Source organism: Cebus imitator, unplaced genomic scaffold (assembly GCF_001604975.1).
Source record: "Cebus imitator isolate Cc_AM_T3 unplaced genomic scaffold, Cebus_imitator-1.0 Scaffold211, whole genome shotgun sequence".
Taxonomy (NCBI): Eukaryota; Metazoa; Chordata; class Mammalia; order Primates; family Cebidae; genus Cebus; species Cebus imitator.
In genome coordinates this window covers 2,715,189-2,731,162 of record NW_016107526.1, presented here as the reverse complement: position 1 = coordinate 2,731,162, position 15,974 = coordinate 2,715,189, and the positions used below count along the sequence as shown (strand labels likewise).

The window sequence follows — 15,974 nt, the reverse complement described above, 5'->3', positions numbered from 1 at the left end:
AGGGCTGTGATGAGAATGAAATAAACAAAATAGATATAAATAACATTAAAATGAATATAAGAGTTTTGGTCTCTGATTGTTTATAACAGTAATGATGATAATCATTATCATCTATCATACCAACTGAACAAATAGCAGTTAGGATCTAAATCATAAAGTTCAACCATTCAAAAAACTGCAAGTTTTTTGAATGGTTGAACTTTATGATTCAACTGATTTTTTTTAAAATGCCAACTGATTTAAAAATTCAAACTGATTTTTTTTTAAATGCCAACATTAAAAATAAATAAACACTACAAATTTATGTGGGGAAATAATCTCAAAAGTTGCAAATATTACTGACCACAAATCAGTTTACAAATTCAATGAACACTGAGCCTGTCCCACGTAAAATGTGCTGGAGATACAATACATAGCAGGAGATACAATAATGAGTAGACCTTAATCTCTTTTACACGTTAGAACAAAGGGCAAATTACAGATTACCTGACTAACTCGATTTACTTCCTCCTCTTCTTCCTCAGCTTCCTCTCCAAATGAAAGTAAACTAAAATTTCTAATCCAAAAAAAAAAAAAGAATGAAAGAAAAAATAGAAAGAAAAGTTAAATCAAACATATTATTTTCAGAGCAAGAGAAGAGAATTTATAAGAATAAATACATTCTGACTATTTTATAAAAAACTGTATTACTTAGTATTCAGCAGAAGTATTCTAACAATCTATATTTTCAGCATGATGTTAAGGCTTTTGCCTCACAGCACCAACGTTTCCTACATTATACTAACTTTTAATGACCAAAATCCCTCCTGAGCATTATCATTAAATGTGGTAAGTTAAGCATGACAGAAATAGTTAAGCTTTTTATATTTATCAAAACTGGAAGCAAAATGGAGATTTCTGCAAAACTAATAAGTATATATCCCTGAGTGCTACAAACGGGAAGCAATTAATCTCGTATTTGGTGACATATGTTTTAATATTTTAAAATTAACAATATAATGTATACAAAATTGTCAGACAGAAAAAATATAAGCAATAAACAACTAAAATAGCCCACGAAAAGAAAAAGCTAGGTTTGTCTCCTCTGATTCATCAAACAAAGGAAATCTCAAGTAAGATAAACAATAAGTCACTAAAACTCTCTCTCAAATAGAAAAATTAAAGATGTGGTAGCAAAAACAGATTTTTTGTTTCCCAAAACCTAGAAGCAAGCAATAAGCAACATATCATTCCCAACATATTTGCTGGAAACCAAAAGCAAAACACACACACAAATTGACTTTAGAGCTTATCATTAAGCTAAATCACAGTGATGACATACTATATATAGCTATAATGACAGTAACCTTTCATCCAGAGATAGATTAGTCAAAATAAGCCAATCAAAGAATTTTAAAAAATCAAATAAATAATTCCAATAAGCAGTTAATTTGCCACAAAATATTCCAATAAGTTATTTTGCTTATTAAAATGTCTGGCTCATAGCTAACAGTTTATAAAACAACTTAATTTTTTATGTGTAGGATGTCAAGGAAAAGGACTAATAGGTATTGAATGCCTATATTACTGGATGTTTCTACATACCTCTTTTCATTTAACCTTCATAACGATGAGGTGTTGTACTTATTCTAATCTCCATTTTACAGTAAGAAGCAACTGAAGCTTAGAAAGTTTAATCACCTTTGCTTTTTATTAACTAGGTTTGGCAGGATTATATCTAGAATTGATCAAATCCAACAATTATAGGTACAATAAAATCCCTAATAAGGATCCTACAATTCAGTAAAAGAATATGTTGAAATCTAACTCTGCAGTATATACAGACAATGTTAATAATGTAGAGTATTGTCACGAAATACTGAAATTTATTTTTTTTATTCCTATCTTTTGGAAAATTATCTTCAGGAAATAAACCAGAATACTGAATGAAACAGCTTTATATTTTAAAATATTTATGATAAGATTATTTTTGATAGCACCAAAAAGGAGTGAAAAATAGAAGTTAAATTACATAATGGAATCATGTCATCATTAAAAATATTCTTTACACTTTTTCTATATATACTGAGTGAGCATATATTAATTTTAAAATAAGAAGCAAAAAACAAAAGTTTCTCAACAACTCATTCATATAAATGTTATAGGGATCATAAAATATGTATCTATTAATACAGATTTCATATGAACAACTGAGATGACATGTTTGTAGCTTAAGTGTAAGATATACTGCACCTGAATACAAGAGTTGCTCATTTAGAAAACAACAACAAAAAAAAACCACTAATATGGTTTGGCTCTGTGTCCCCACCCAAGTCTTATCTTCAGTAATTCCCATAACCTCCCCACATGTTGAGGGAGGGACTCTGGTGGGAGGTGACTGGATTATGGGGGAGGTTTCCCCAAAGCTGTTCTCATGATACTGAGTGAGTTCCCATTAGATCTGATGGTTTTGTAAGTGTTTGACAGTTCCTCCTTCACACTTGCTCTCTCCTGCTTTCTTGTGAAGAAGGTGCCCACTTCACCTTCTGTCATGATTGAAGTTTCCTGAGGCCTCCCCAGCCATGCAGAACTGTGAGTCAATTAAACTTCTTTTCTTTATAAATTACACAGTCTCAGGTATATCTTTATAGTAGTGTGAAAACAGGCTAATACAACCACACACTCATAATTCCAATATCTCTCAGTCTCAGGTATGTCTCTATAGCAGTGTGAAAATGAACTAATACAAACACACGCTTATAATTCCAATATCTCTCTCGTTCAAAGTGGCCTCTCCTTTGCTAGTAAACAATTACTATAAAAGGAAATAAAGTAAACCAAATGAATAAGGGTCATTTTTCAAGCTGTAGAAAAATCTCTCCACTGTGATTACTTTGTGCCTTTGGGCTTCAATTTCTTTACTTCCTCCTCTGGTTTCTCTTTTTTTGGCCTTTTAATTTCCCTTGGAATAATGTCATCAAAAGGATTAAACAAAACCTATGAAAAGAAATATTTTGAAAACATTATTACATTTCAAACATTTCGCAAAAAATTAAACACAATATATAATTCCATTGGTATAGTGTCTATATTTTTCCCCAGATAAATATTATTCGCAAAGTGATATGTATATGCTATACAACATGCCTCCACTTCCATGGCTATTTTACAAAAGGAAAAAATATGAGAACTCGTACATGATACATAGTAAGCAAGACCAACTCAGGTGCTTTGATTCCAAATCAAGTATTCTTGCTTCCTCAATAAAGGATCACTCTTTTTCTTTTTTTTTTTTTTGAAACAGAGTCTCACTCTGTTGCCAGGCTGGAAGGCAATAGCATGACCTCGGCTCACTGCAACCTCGGCTCCCTAGGTTCAAGCGATTCTCCTGCCTCATCCTCCCAAGAAGCTGGGACTACAGGTGCGTGCCACCACCCCTGGCTAATATTTTGTATTTTTAGTAGACACGGGTTTTCATCATGTTAGCCAGGATGATCTTGATCACCTGACCTAGTGATCCGCCCACGTTTGTCCCCCAAAGTGCTGGGATTACAGGTGTGAGTCATTGCACCCAGTGGATCACTCTTAAATTACCTATGAAGTCACTTCTTTGGGCTAAATAAATGGAATTCTTTTAACTTTGCATTAAGAGGTAAGCTTTTCAGTCATTGGATTATCAGATAAAGTTTCATCTTTGAATTAAAAACTTTTAATTAAAAAATTCTTAACTAGAAATTGTGCCCAAATAAATTAGAGATAAAATCTGAGTTGTGATGTTAACTTAGTATAAAGACTTCATCCAATAGTTTAAAAATACTAAGATTCAATTCCTCTTAAATGACAATATAGGTGCCATATCTCATAATAATCATGCTCCTACCTCACAGCTTTTTATTTTGTGTGGATTACGTGGTCTTTCCTCATCATCAATGTCTACTTCTGACAGTCGCAACATGTTATATACTGTATCTCCTGTAACCTATCAAATTAAAAATATAACGTAATTGAAAATTCTTACATTCATCCTTTGAATTAAGAGAAAATCTTTGAAAATATTTTTCAAATTAAAAGGTAATTTCACATGATTACATAAAAATATATGCATTTAATAATGCGAATAAAGCAACTTTATCTTAAAAGAGAAAAGCATGGATGGAATTCAATCCCTCAGTAAGTTTTCAGGAAATTTCCAATATATATTTAATATGTTTTTATTAAAAATATAATGCCAAATAATATCCTACTGAATGACAACTTTTCATTCAAACATCATAAACCAAATTAAACTTTGGAATAGGATAAAATAAGCAAATAATAACAACAATAATGTGGTAAATGCTGTACGGACATTACCTCATTTAATTTCACAAACATCCTAAAAGTAGAAACTGTCATTATCCTTCTACAGATAAGAAAAACGAGGCTCAAAGAAACTATAAAACCAACAGTGATGGGCTTTCTAACTTCTAACTATGCTACACATTGTCTCTCATATGTTAGTTATATAATCCCAATGGTAAAAACTGACACAGAATGACAACTTAAATCTCATTTTATTATACACTCTTATTTTTAAGAAATAAATAGGGGGAATCGATAAACATCAGACAGGTTCTGTTGGAGTGGCTCAAAAGAATGTGTCAAAGCATATTTCCTAACCTATTGCTGTTATTAATGTATTAACCAACAATATTGCAATTCACGGTTTTAGTGTGATTCCTTTCATTCAGTGTTTCTCAAGACTTTTAAAACAACACCAGCTTTCCAATTGTACTGAGTTTGGTTTTTCCCTTTCATTATCACAAAATCCAGTTTTGCCTGGCATATGGGGGAAATCATTCTTACTGAACCACCAGAGGGAGCTGATACACTTGTGATGTCTAATATGCCTAAGACTTAAAACATATAAAAACATATTTATGAGAAGGGAGAAGAGTGAGAGAAGAAAACCTTCAGAATCCCTTTTTAAAGAGAATTGTTGAAAATTCTATAGAAAGAATGTTCCCCAATATGACATTAAATGTGAGCAGGATTAAACAGGTTCTATTCAAAGTAATATTTACAGTAGGAAGTTTCAGTCTCAACACAAATTCCACTTTAAACTTAAGAAAATCCATCACTAAGAAAATAAACTTTAAACTACTGTTATTACCTAAATGTCTTTCCAAAAATGTAAAAACAATATTGCCTAAGTGGCACATTATTAGCTTATACCATTACTATGATTTTAAAGAAGGAATACACTAAAGTCACAACTAATGACGGAATGAAAGACGCAAAAAAGAATTTAGAGGGTTACTCATAGTGCATTATAATAGGAATATATTCCATGATTTTTGAAAATAATAAACATATCCTATGGAATGTTTTTATGAAGGTAGCCCATAGATAAGTTAATCATATATAGCTTAGAAACCTAAGGAATAACATAAAACCAAAAACTGAACCATAGGTTTAAAATAACTGGACACTAACCTTTCCAAAGATGGTATGCTTATTGTTAAGTTCGTCTGCTCGACCCAGTGTAAAGAAAAACTGGCTGCCATTATCATGAGAACCAGCATTTGCCATGGCAACCAGTCCTCTCCGATTAAAACGCAACCGTGAATGAAATTCATCCTGAAACGTTAAAAAGATTTAGTGAATGTCCTCAGTTATAAGACCTTTCATATGCAGCTATTGAACTTGACCTGCAAGGTTCCATACAACTTCTAATAAAAAATGTAGACACTTTACTTAATTGATTTTCAAGTACCTACTATTCTTTCAATGTTATTAAACTTGAATTCACTGGGCTATATCTTCTAAATACACTTACACAGAAATATACCCTATTTTGTAGAAAGCTGCTTAATTAAACTTAAGGGAAGAGTACCTAAGGGGAAATGGATTTCTAAGTAATCTCCCTATTCTCAACCCAAAGTCAACTAAGCTTTTGAAAAGTTCTATTATTTCTCCCAGTAAACTTGCAGAGTCTTCGATTATTACTCCTTCCCATCTCATTCTAAATGCCATTAAACGATTGCTCTCTTCTTGTTTTTTAATTCAAATAATCTACTATGATTGTGTTATATAATTTTACCATGTCTTTTTAAAGTCCTAAGTTGGATCTTCTCTGAAATGGCACTGATTCTATTTGCCAGTTTTCAAAAGAGCAGGAACAAGCCTTTCTAAAGTGGTTTTCTCACTATGATAGAGATACTTAACAAATATATTAGTCTCTTAGTTAACAGAATTTCTATACAACCTGATACTGAGCTCATATATAAACGTAGCCATGTTATATAATAAACGCTTTTCACAAAGGAAGATATTTTTCCTTAATAAATAATTCTCAAGAGATCTGAACTCAATCATAACTCTGTAATCAAAATGATCTAATTGAAAAATGTAACAAGATAACTGCATTACCTGAAAATAATGAAACAAAAATCTCGAGTTAGGAAGGAACTGTCAAAAAGAATTATTCTGTTACACTAAATAAAAGAATAAAAGAATGCTTCTGACTAGACGGAGTCTCTAAAATCATGAGAAGTCTTACCATGATAAAATGTAAAATAGTCTAAAAGTCACATTTGAAACTTTTAAAATAACTATTCCACATTTCTAAGGCCATTATCATCTGGAAATTAAAGCAAACAGTTCAAATATTTTCTTCAAGAATCACACAATGACTCAGTAAAAGATGAAAAGAAAATGCAGACACTCTATCCCATTAGTATAAAAACAAATTGTCAAAAACTCTCATATTTTAAGCAATATCAATGTTCACTCATTCAAACACAACTTTTAGCTTTTACTTGAACCTGCTATTGTTCTTAATATCTTTGCTATCACATTAACACTTTTTCTTCTTAGATCTATGTTGGCAGTTAAAAAATCATGACCTGTTCTTGATCAATGCACCTTTTATGGACAATTTTTTTTGTTTTGTTTTTTGAGATAGAGTCTCCCTCTATTGCCCAGACTGGAGTGCAGTGGTTAGATCTCGGCTCATGGCAACCTTTAACTCCTGGGTCAAGCAATTCTCCTGCCTCAGCCTCCTGAGTAGCTGGGATTTATATTTTTAGTAAGACGGGGTTTCACCATGTTGGCCAGGCTGGTCTCAAACTCCTGACCTCAAGTGATCCACCCCACTCAGCTTCCCGAAGTCCTGCGTCCAGCCTGATTTTTTATATACTAATGTGCAACCTTTTTTTCCTCTTATGGAACACAATCATTTTCAATTAAGCAATCTCAGGTGACTTAGATAACAACAACAATAATAAAAATAGTAATTCAGTCTTACTTTGAATGGTGTTCCATAAATAGACTCTCCACCAGTCCCTGTGCCAGTAGGATCTCCACCTTGGACTATAAAACCAGGCACAACTCTATGAAAAATGGTATTGTCATAATAAGCTGAAAAAAATTAAAAATAATTTATTAATGTCTAAAATTAATCATATCTACCCAAAATTAATACAGCTGGAGTCAAAAGACTTATTTTCCAGAATGTTAAATAGGTTCCCAAGCCAAAACCTTTTTATCCTCCTTCTTATAAAATTGTTACTTCTCAAAACAGCACACATTTCTACAGAAACCATCATTGTTCACTTTTTGTTTTTATTTCTACAGTTCTCTCAAGCTCTGGATTTGTTTCAAAATAGAAATTAGAGAGTTCTTGTAAGGAGGAGAAGCAATTGTGCCCCAGGGACATTTGTCAATTTCTGAAAATATTTTTGGTTATTACAAATGGGACAAACTAATGATATCTAGTGAGTAGATGTCAGTAGTGAGCAGAGTAAGCAGAGATAGTGCTAAACATCCTACAGTGCAAAAGACAGTCCCCACAACAGATAATTGCCACTCCAAAATGTCAACTGTGTAGAGGCTGAGAAACCCCAGCAGAGGCGAATATCTTATTTCCTACTGCTTCCTCTTTTCCTCATAGGAAATTAATTAATGTACAAACTTATAATATATTAAAATTAGTTATTAGTTATAGTTCTAGAACCATCAATACATCCTCCTCAAGAAACTCTGAATAAATAAAACAAATAATAAACACAATACATACTTGAGTCCAATTAGACTCAGTTAGCTAAATGATTGAAATAAATTGTTCATATTTACATGTAATTCAAAAATACACAATTGGAGTGTATAATTTAGAACTCATAAATATACAGGAGAGATCATGTATGATCCCCTATACTATACATTATCTGAAACCTAAATCATTAGGGTACTTCATAGAAGAAAAAGAAGTTAACTTGGGTATGGCAGAAGCATGGCAACTTGGTGAGGCAAAGCACAAGCGAAAAATTCAGCAGGATGCAGGAATTAGAGTTTGCCTGAATAAGAGAATTTATATTAAGAAGTAGCAATATGACCAACATGCAAAAGAAAAAATGTTCAATATTATCAGTTATTAGAGAAGTGAAAATCAAAACCACGATCAGATACTACTTCACACTCACTAGAATGGCTAACATCAAAAACCTTAAAAGAATAAGTGTTGGTAAGGATATAATAAAAATGGAACTCTTTTACATTGCTGGTGGGAATATAGAATGGTATAAAAAGTTAAACACAGAATTAGCATGTGCTCCAGCAATTCTGCTTCTAGGTATATGTGTGTGTATACAGTAATATATATGTTTATATACTAATACATAGTTTATAAATGTAAATAGTATACATAGTTCATATATAAACAGTATATATATAAGTAATTCTAACAGTAGTTATGTTATTTTGATATATATTGTTACTATATATAATATATATAATTGTTTATATAATATGTACAATTGTTTTATATAAAATATATTAATATATAGATTAGATATAATATATAATTACATATTATATATTAACAATATATAATATATATATCACTATGCACATGATTAGATTTGCTTTTTCCAAACATTATATATATATATAGTTTATATGTATATCCAAAAGAATTGAATGTTTATATATAAATATACATTTTATTTATTTGTATATATATATAAATATATATATACACAAAAGAATTGAAAACAAATAATCAAATACTCATACACAAATGTTCATAGCAGCACTACTCACAAGAGCCAACAGCTGTAAACAATTCAAATGTCTATCAACGGATGAATGGATAAATAAAATGTGATATATACATATGATAGAATATGACTATCATAAAAGGTAATGAAATACCGATACACGCTACAAAATGGATGAACTTCAAAAACTTGCTAAGTGAAAGAACCCAAACACAAAGTCACATATTGTCTGACTCCAGTTATAAGAAATATCTAGAATAGGTAAATCTGCAGAGATGGAAAATAGACTGGTGGTTGCTGGGGGCTGTGGGTGGAGGAGCATATTAGTCCGTTCTCACATTGCTATGAAGAAATACCTGAGATTGGATAATTTATAAAGGAAAGAGGTTTAATTGAGAGTTCCACATTGCTGGGGAGGCCTCAGGAAACTTACAATCATGGTGGATGGCAAATAACAAGTAGGCAGTTTCTTCACCAGGCAGCAGGATGGAGTGAGTGCAAGCAGAGGAAATGCCAGGTGTTTATAAAACCATCAGATCTCATGAGACTCACTCATTATCGCAAAAACAGTTATGGGAGAAAATGCCCCTATGATCCAATCGCTTCTACCTGGTCCTGGCTTTGACACGTGGGGATTACAATTCAAGGTGAGATTTGGGTGAGACACAGAGCCAAACCATATCAAGGGGAAACTGGAGAATGGCTGGGTTAATGGATACAGAGCTTTCTTTTGGGGTAATAAAATGTTTTAGAGCTACATAGAGGTGCCAATTGCATAACACAGTGAATGTACTGACCCTGAACTGTACATTTTAAAATAATTAGTTCTATGTTATATAAACTTCACCACAGTTTAAAAAAAAAATCCTTTAGGTGAAGGAAATAAATTATTTTACACCACTGAAATTAGTTCTGTACTTACATTAGGTAAGCACAAGAGGAAAACATATGTAGAATATATATGTAACCCTGATGGAAGTACCAAATAAACAAAAGCTATTAGTTTTGTTGTTGTAAAAACAAACAAAAAGCAAGTAGCAATAAAGCAGGCTGTGGTTGAGCCCAATTATTGAGTTAGGTGGTCATGATTGAATCACATGCTGAGGGTTACAAAGCAGAAAAATGGAAAGAGCACAGTTCCCTAAAGATTTCAGTGAGTGGCAGAACAGCAGATTTCTTGACATACAGGACAATAAATGTCTTTATTATTTAAATCATTTAGAGTTGAGTCTTCTATTACCTGCAACTGAATACAACTTGAATACAACTCATTCAATGAAAAATTTTTATCAAGTATCTACTGTGGGCCAGGCATTTAACTGATATAATTACTGACATAATTTATAAAGTTCCTATTTTAGTGGCTCACAGATACCCTCATAATTATTTATACATGCAAGGTATAACTGGATATGCAATGCATATTTTTAAAAAATGTAATCTGTATTCTAACAACTATATTCAGTACACAGTACAAAAGAAAAAGTAGAAAGGAAAACTAGCTGATTTTGCTCAGTCCCTTTTCCCAGTGAAGGGCAGTTGGGCTGTATTTACAAGAGCTCCCTAATGCAGACAAGTTCCCTCTGGTTACAAATATAAACTATAAAAACCAAAAGGCCTAAAAGTATCTCTCCTATATTCCTAGGTAACAATTTCAACAGTTACACTAACACTGTATGTAGCAGTCAGGAGTTTCAGTCTTACCTTTTTCTAGCTGTACAACCATAAACTCCATTTTCTCATAAAACTAATAATATAAATTAAGTCACTGTGTCAATGTGAAGATTAAATAATGTAAAAGCAAACTACACATTTTCAAGTTCAACACAAATATGAGGTCAAACTAATATCTCCACTCAAATGCTACAAATTCATATTCAAATTTGAATATAAAATATACCCCAGTATATATCATATAATGAATATTGCTTTAGACCCATAAGAAGCAGTCAACCAACACTTTTTGAGCACTGTGCACATGATCAGATTTGCCTTTGCAAAACATCACTCAAATACCCAGGGTGAATATATTAGAAAGAGATATGACTGGAGAGGGATGGGGAAAAAGAGAGAGAGAGAAAGAAAGAAAGAGAGAGAGAGAGAAAACGGAAGAGAGAGCACAAGTGCATGTAGTGGAAAGCCAGTGAGAGAATGCAAGCAAGCAAACTATTGTCCAGAGAGTCAAAACAGAACTATGGTTTATGTTACAACACACAGATTCAAGAACTACTTATGAAGCAAGATCCATAAGACCCAGATACCTGTGAGGGAAAAAGGACATGAAAGAGGTCTTTATTACTTGTGTTTTCAAATTTTAGAATTATACCATTTTATTTCTTTTTCCTAGTTCCCATTAAGTCTTTCAGTGATGCTGGCTTTTTTAAGGTTTTCTTTATAATTTTTCTAGTTATATTCCTGTTGAATACAAGAAATTATTATAATACTATATACGAATGAGTAAACATTTTCTATACTATCTACACTATAACTTTGTATTCTAACATAGATGTAATTTCCAATGTCCATAAATCTTCCATATCTACTATTTCTACTTCTTTGTAGTTTATTAATAATCACTATTGAACTATGCACTTATAGTTATCTTTATAATACCCTATAAAATATTTTGCTGCTTGCAGTAATGTTTACTTGATTTTGTTAAGTTTTTTTTTTTTCTTTTTTTTTTGAGACGGAGTTTTGCTCTTGTTACCCAGGCTGAAGTGCAATGGCGCGATCTCGGCTCACTGCAACCTCCGCCTCCTGGGTTCAGGCAATTCTCCTGCCTCAGCCTCCTGAGTAGCTGGGATTACAGGCACATGCCACCATGCCCAGCTGAATTTTTGTATTTTTAGTAGAGACAGGGTTTCACCATGTTGACCAGGATGGTCTGGATCTCTTGACCTAGTGATCCACCCGCCTCGGCCTCCCAAAGTGCTGGGATTACAGGGATTTTCTTAAATTTTTATGTATCATCCCGACAAGAATTTTGAAAAGCTTTATTATTTCATTATGCATGTTCATAATATCCTCCTGAATATTCTCCACTACTGAAAAAATATATTTAAATGTATCTTAAATATGAAACAAAGTTCCTATTTGATTGCCGTCATTCTAGTATTTATCACATAATTTTTATTTCTGGCTAAAATAATATATGGGCATTATCATATATTTTGACAAATTATATTTGCTGCCCAAATTCATAGAGGAATTTGTATTTGCATTTTAAAGTAAAGTAGTTACAGGTTTCTTCTTCTAGAATTTTGTTTTGTGTTTAACTGTGTAAATATTATCATTAATAACTTTTTATCTTCACTGTCACATTATATCCAGATGTTTTCTGCTTGTCTAACACTCACCTTGTGATCAGTCTGTGCTATTTACTCCAGCCTGTTATTTTTTTTTAGCAAATATTTTAGTTTTGTTATTTCTTTTAACTTGTAGCATATTTATGCTCATATTTGTCACTCTAAAGAATTAGTAAACTATCATTAAAGAATAAAAGATAACTGATGAAGTATGGACCCTGATGAGACAAGGATGATGTAAAATTAAGGTGAAGAGATAAATAGTTACATGATGTATTTTAAACATTTTGATTTTCTTATCCACTTCTCTCTCGGCTCCCCACTTGTCTATAAAACAAACATATAATTGTACTCTTTCCTCATACTGGAGAAACTAATGAAATTATCAAAGCTAATAAGCTTCCCTTTCCTTCCTTTATATCTTTTTTGCCCTATTTTTTAATTGATAATCTTTTTAAAGTTCCACTCATTTTAAATGTCCACCTAACTATGCTGCAAAGACCTAAAACCTACCATTAAGTCTGTATAATGCAGATCTTTTGGTTTTGTAAAGGCTGTAAACCCTCCTTTGGCTGTGAATATCATTTCAGTTGAGGGCCATATCTGAGACTGCACTCCTACTTGTTCACGTTTTTATTCATCTGCTTTTAAATTCTGGAAACGATGCTTTAAAAAAATTGATATGAGTGTTTCAAGATCTAGAAACATTATGACTCATCTAAATTATAGAAGCAAATAACTAAAAAGAGGTTTTCTGGATTATATTTTTGAAACCTTGACTTATTTAGGAGTATCCTTGTTTAAATCAGTCTTCTTAGGCTTCATGTTAGCCTTTCCAGTAATAATTCTATCTCTATTCGATTAAGAGAATTGGTGAATTTGATTAAGAGAATTGCTCTTGTTATTTTTCAAATTATTTTTCTATTCTTTCTTCTTTCTCCTTGCATTATTATAAATAGGGGAGTAATTGTAATAACTGAGTTTCATCATCACCCAATTTAAGAACATCATTTCTTCACCCAATTTAAGAACATCATTTCTTCTTTACTGTCACATTGTATCCAGATGTTTTCTGCTTCTTCCATTCGCCTGGTCACGGACTGCAATTTACCATTCATTCTTTCTAATGTTTTTCTAATTTCACTCTCCTTCCGTAAAATTTGAGCTTTTGATTGTTCAAAACTTCTTACCAGAAACGAGTCTGACTTTTCCATGTCTCCTGTGTTTCTCAACTTGGTTAACAGATATTTGAGGCCACCCTGACTGAACTACCTGCCGGACTCTATTTCCTTCCTGCCTGCCACAGCAATTATTAATAATGGTCTTTGCAGATGTCCTTTCATATTCTCTCTCTCTCTTTCTCTCTCTCTCTCTTTCTTTCTCTCTCTCTCTCTCTCTCTCTCTCTCTCCACCCCCTCCCCTTTTTTGGGGGGATAGTGTCTGGATATTTTCTATTTCTTAAATCTTCACCTGGTAATGATCTGTTTGTCTAACTATTTAGAGAGCCCTTATCATACCATACTACTGGATTCTCCTCCATACCTTGCTTCTGACCCAAAATGCTATTTTCTGATACCTTGAATAACACTGTCTCTAAAAATCAAATATAATTTTGAAGGACAATGATTTGCCACCACTGGAGATATTCCAAACCATATGCAATGTAAAAGCCAACAAGAAGCTCTAAAAATGGAAGGTTTTTAGTTCTCTAAGAGAATATTCTGAAGGGAAAAACACGTAAGTGGATGTATAATTCTGCAACACTTTTAAAAAAGAAAAATAGTTACTTTATGACTCAAATCTAAAACTAGAGACATTGATAATAACATCACCGGATGCTATCTGGAAGGCTGTGTGGAGAAAGTACAATTTTGACAGACATTTAAAAATGGGTAGACTTAAACAGTAAAAAAGGGAAGAAAAAGCATACCAAAAAAAGGGGAACTAGTATGAGGATATGTGTGAAAATGGAAGCGGAAAGGAAATGCTTAGGAAACAATGTCCAACTAAAACCATGTGGTTAGTGCAATGAGATAGAAAGTTGGATAGTTAGGAAGCCAAGCTGCTTGAGTATTCAAATACTATATGAGCAAGTAAGAGGGAAAAGAAATTAAAGATGAAAGACAGGAAGGGAAGCAGGCAAGAGGCAATTACAGTTATATAGGTGAAAGGCAGACTGGGGAAGAAACTGGTAAATTTGGTTTTATACTGGTTTTGTTATAGCTAACAGTGGAAGGCTCCAGTTGAAAAGTCTACTAGGAAATTAGATATGTAAATTAGTACTAGGAAGAGAAGAAATGACTGAAGTTCTAAATTTGGTAGTCATTTGGATTGAAGTAACAACTAGAGAGTGATGACAATAGAGAACTAGAGGCAATCTTAGGGAACACCCAAATTTAGAGAAAGAAGTGTAAGATAGCAAAGAAGACCAAAGAGGATCACAGTGTTATTTGTTGAGATAAATTTCTCTGTTAAAAGTATTCAGATTTATTTTGGATAAAGTTTTTATCCCTTATCTCTACTTCCCGACAACCAGCTCAATAGCATATCATCATAGCAACACTTGTCACTCATGACCACTATTTAACACTGGTCTTCAATGTTGTGAAGAAGACAGTGCAGTTTTTTTTTTTAAATAAAAATTTCTCCAATAGAATAAAAGTCAAAAGTTATAATTACCTTCCAAACAAAGCTGTATAAAATTTCTGCAAGCTTTAGGAGCTTCTTTTGACCACAACTCTATGTCAATATCTCCAGCTGTAGTTTTCAGTAAAACCTGTAGAAAGAATATTACATATCATTTTGCTTAACAATCAGTTGAGTAACCATTTGATTTGTAGCAATCATTAGTGAGTTTTTAATTTTAAAAGAAATATTAAAAATTGTGTTTGGCTTTTGCTGATATACTCAATAAAATGTCAAGTATTCACTAAAACTTATTGTACATTTAAATCTTTCAAAATACCATTTCAGAAAAAGTTTAGGATTTAAGAAAAATGGCATATATCTTTTTTAATCACAGAAAAAAACTTCATTCATTTAAAAACAGTAATACCGAAGGTGGGAAGTTTACTTGAGCCTATGAGTTCAAGAACAGCTTGGGCAACACAGAGACTCTGTCTCTAAAAAAATTTTTTTAGTTAGCCAGGCATGGTGGTGTTCCATGCTATTTGGGAGGCTGAGGTGGGAGGATCTTGAGCCAAGGAATTTGAAGTAATAGTGAGCGATGATCATGCCACTATATTCAGGCCTGGATGGCAGAGCAAGTCCCTGTCTCAAAATAAAACAAAGCAAAATAAGACAAAACCCCAGTAATGCAAATTTGTTATAATTGAGTTTCCCATTGCATCAGCTCCAATAAAACTGTGTAGCAAGTTAAGAAAGTAAAGAACAATGAACCCATTAAGTTGTGACATTATAAGACAATTTTGTAATTACCCTTTTTAATTACACTTTTATTCTCTCTGTCATTTAACATCATGCTATTCCTAATTTACAAAAGAGCATTCTTAATCTAATTCTAGGTTTGTGATTTACTAAAATATTATATCTTAAAATATTATATCTTAGTAAATAGAATCCTTCTAACAGCAGATACTCCTTGGTGGAACCAGAAACTGCAACAACTAGAACCCCTCCCTGCTGGGCC

The 15,974-nt window shown here is 32.5% G+C and overlaps 1 protein-coding gene across 2 annotated transcripts in view; it reads right to left on the bottom strand.

The window, feature by feature from the left end:
- The window catches only part of CWC27 (CWC27 spliceosome associated cyclophilin), a 122,880-nt gene that overhangs the window by 100,287 nt on the left and 6,619 nt on the right, over positions 1 to 15,974 (bottom strand). For both annotated transcript variants that reach the window (XM_017548584.2, XM_037745746.1), the window contains exons 2-7: positions 15,005 to 15,101; positions 7,268 to 7,380; positions 5,455 to 5,598; positions 3,860 to 3,958; positions 2,873 to 2,976; positions 487 to 556 (exon numbers count right to left, since the gene is read on the bottom strand). In XM_017548584.2, coding sequence (XP_017404073.2) covers positions 487 to 556; positions 2,873 to 2,976; positions 3,860 to 3,958; positions 5,455 to 5,598; positions 7,268 to 7,380; positions 15,005 to 15,101 — 627 coding nt within the window. The remainder of the gene's footprint in view (positions 1 to 486; positions 557 to 2,872; positions 2,977 to 3,859; positions 3,959 to 5,454; positions 5,599 to 7,267; positions 7,381 to 15,004; positions 15,102 to 15,974) is intronic.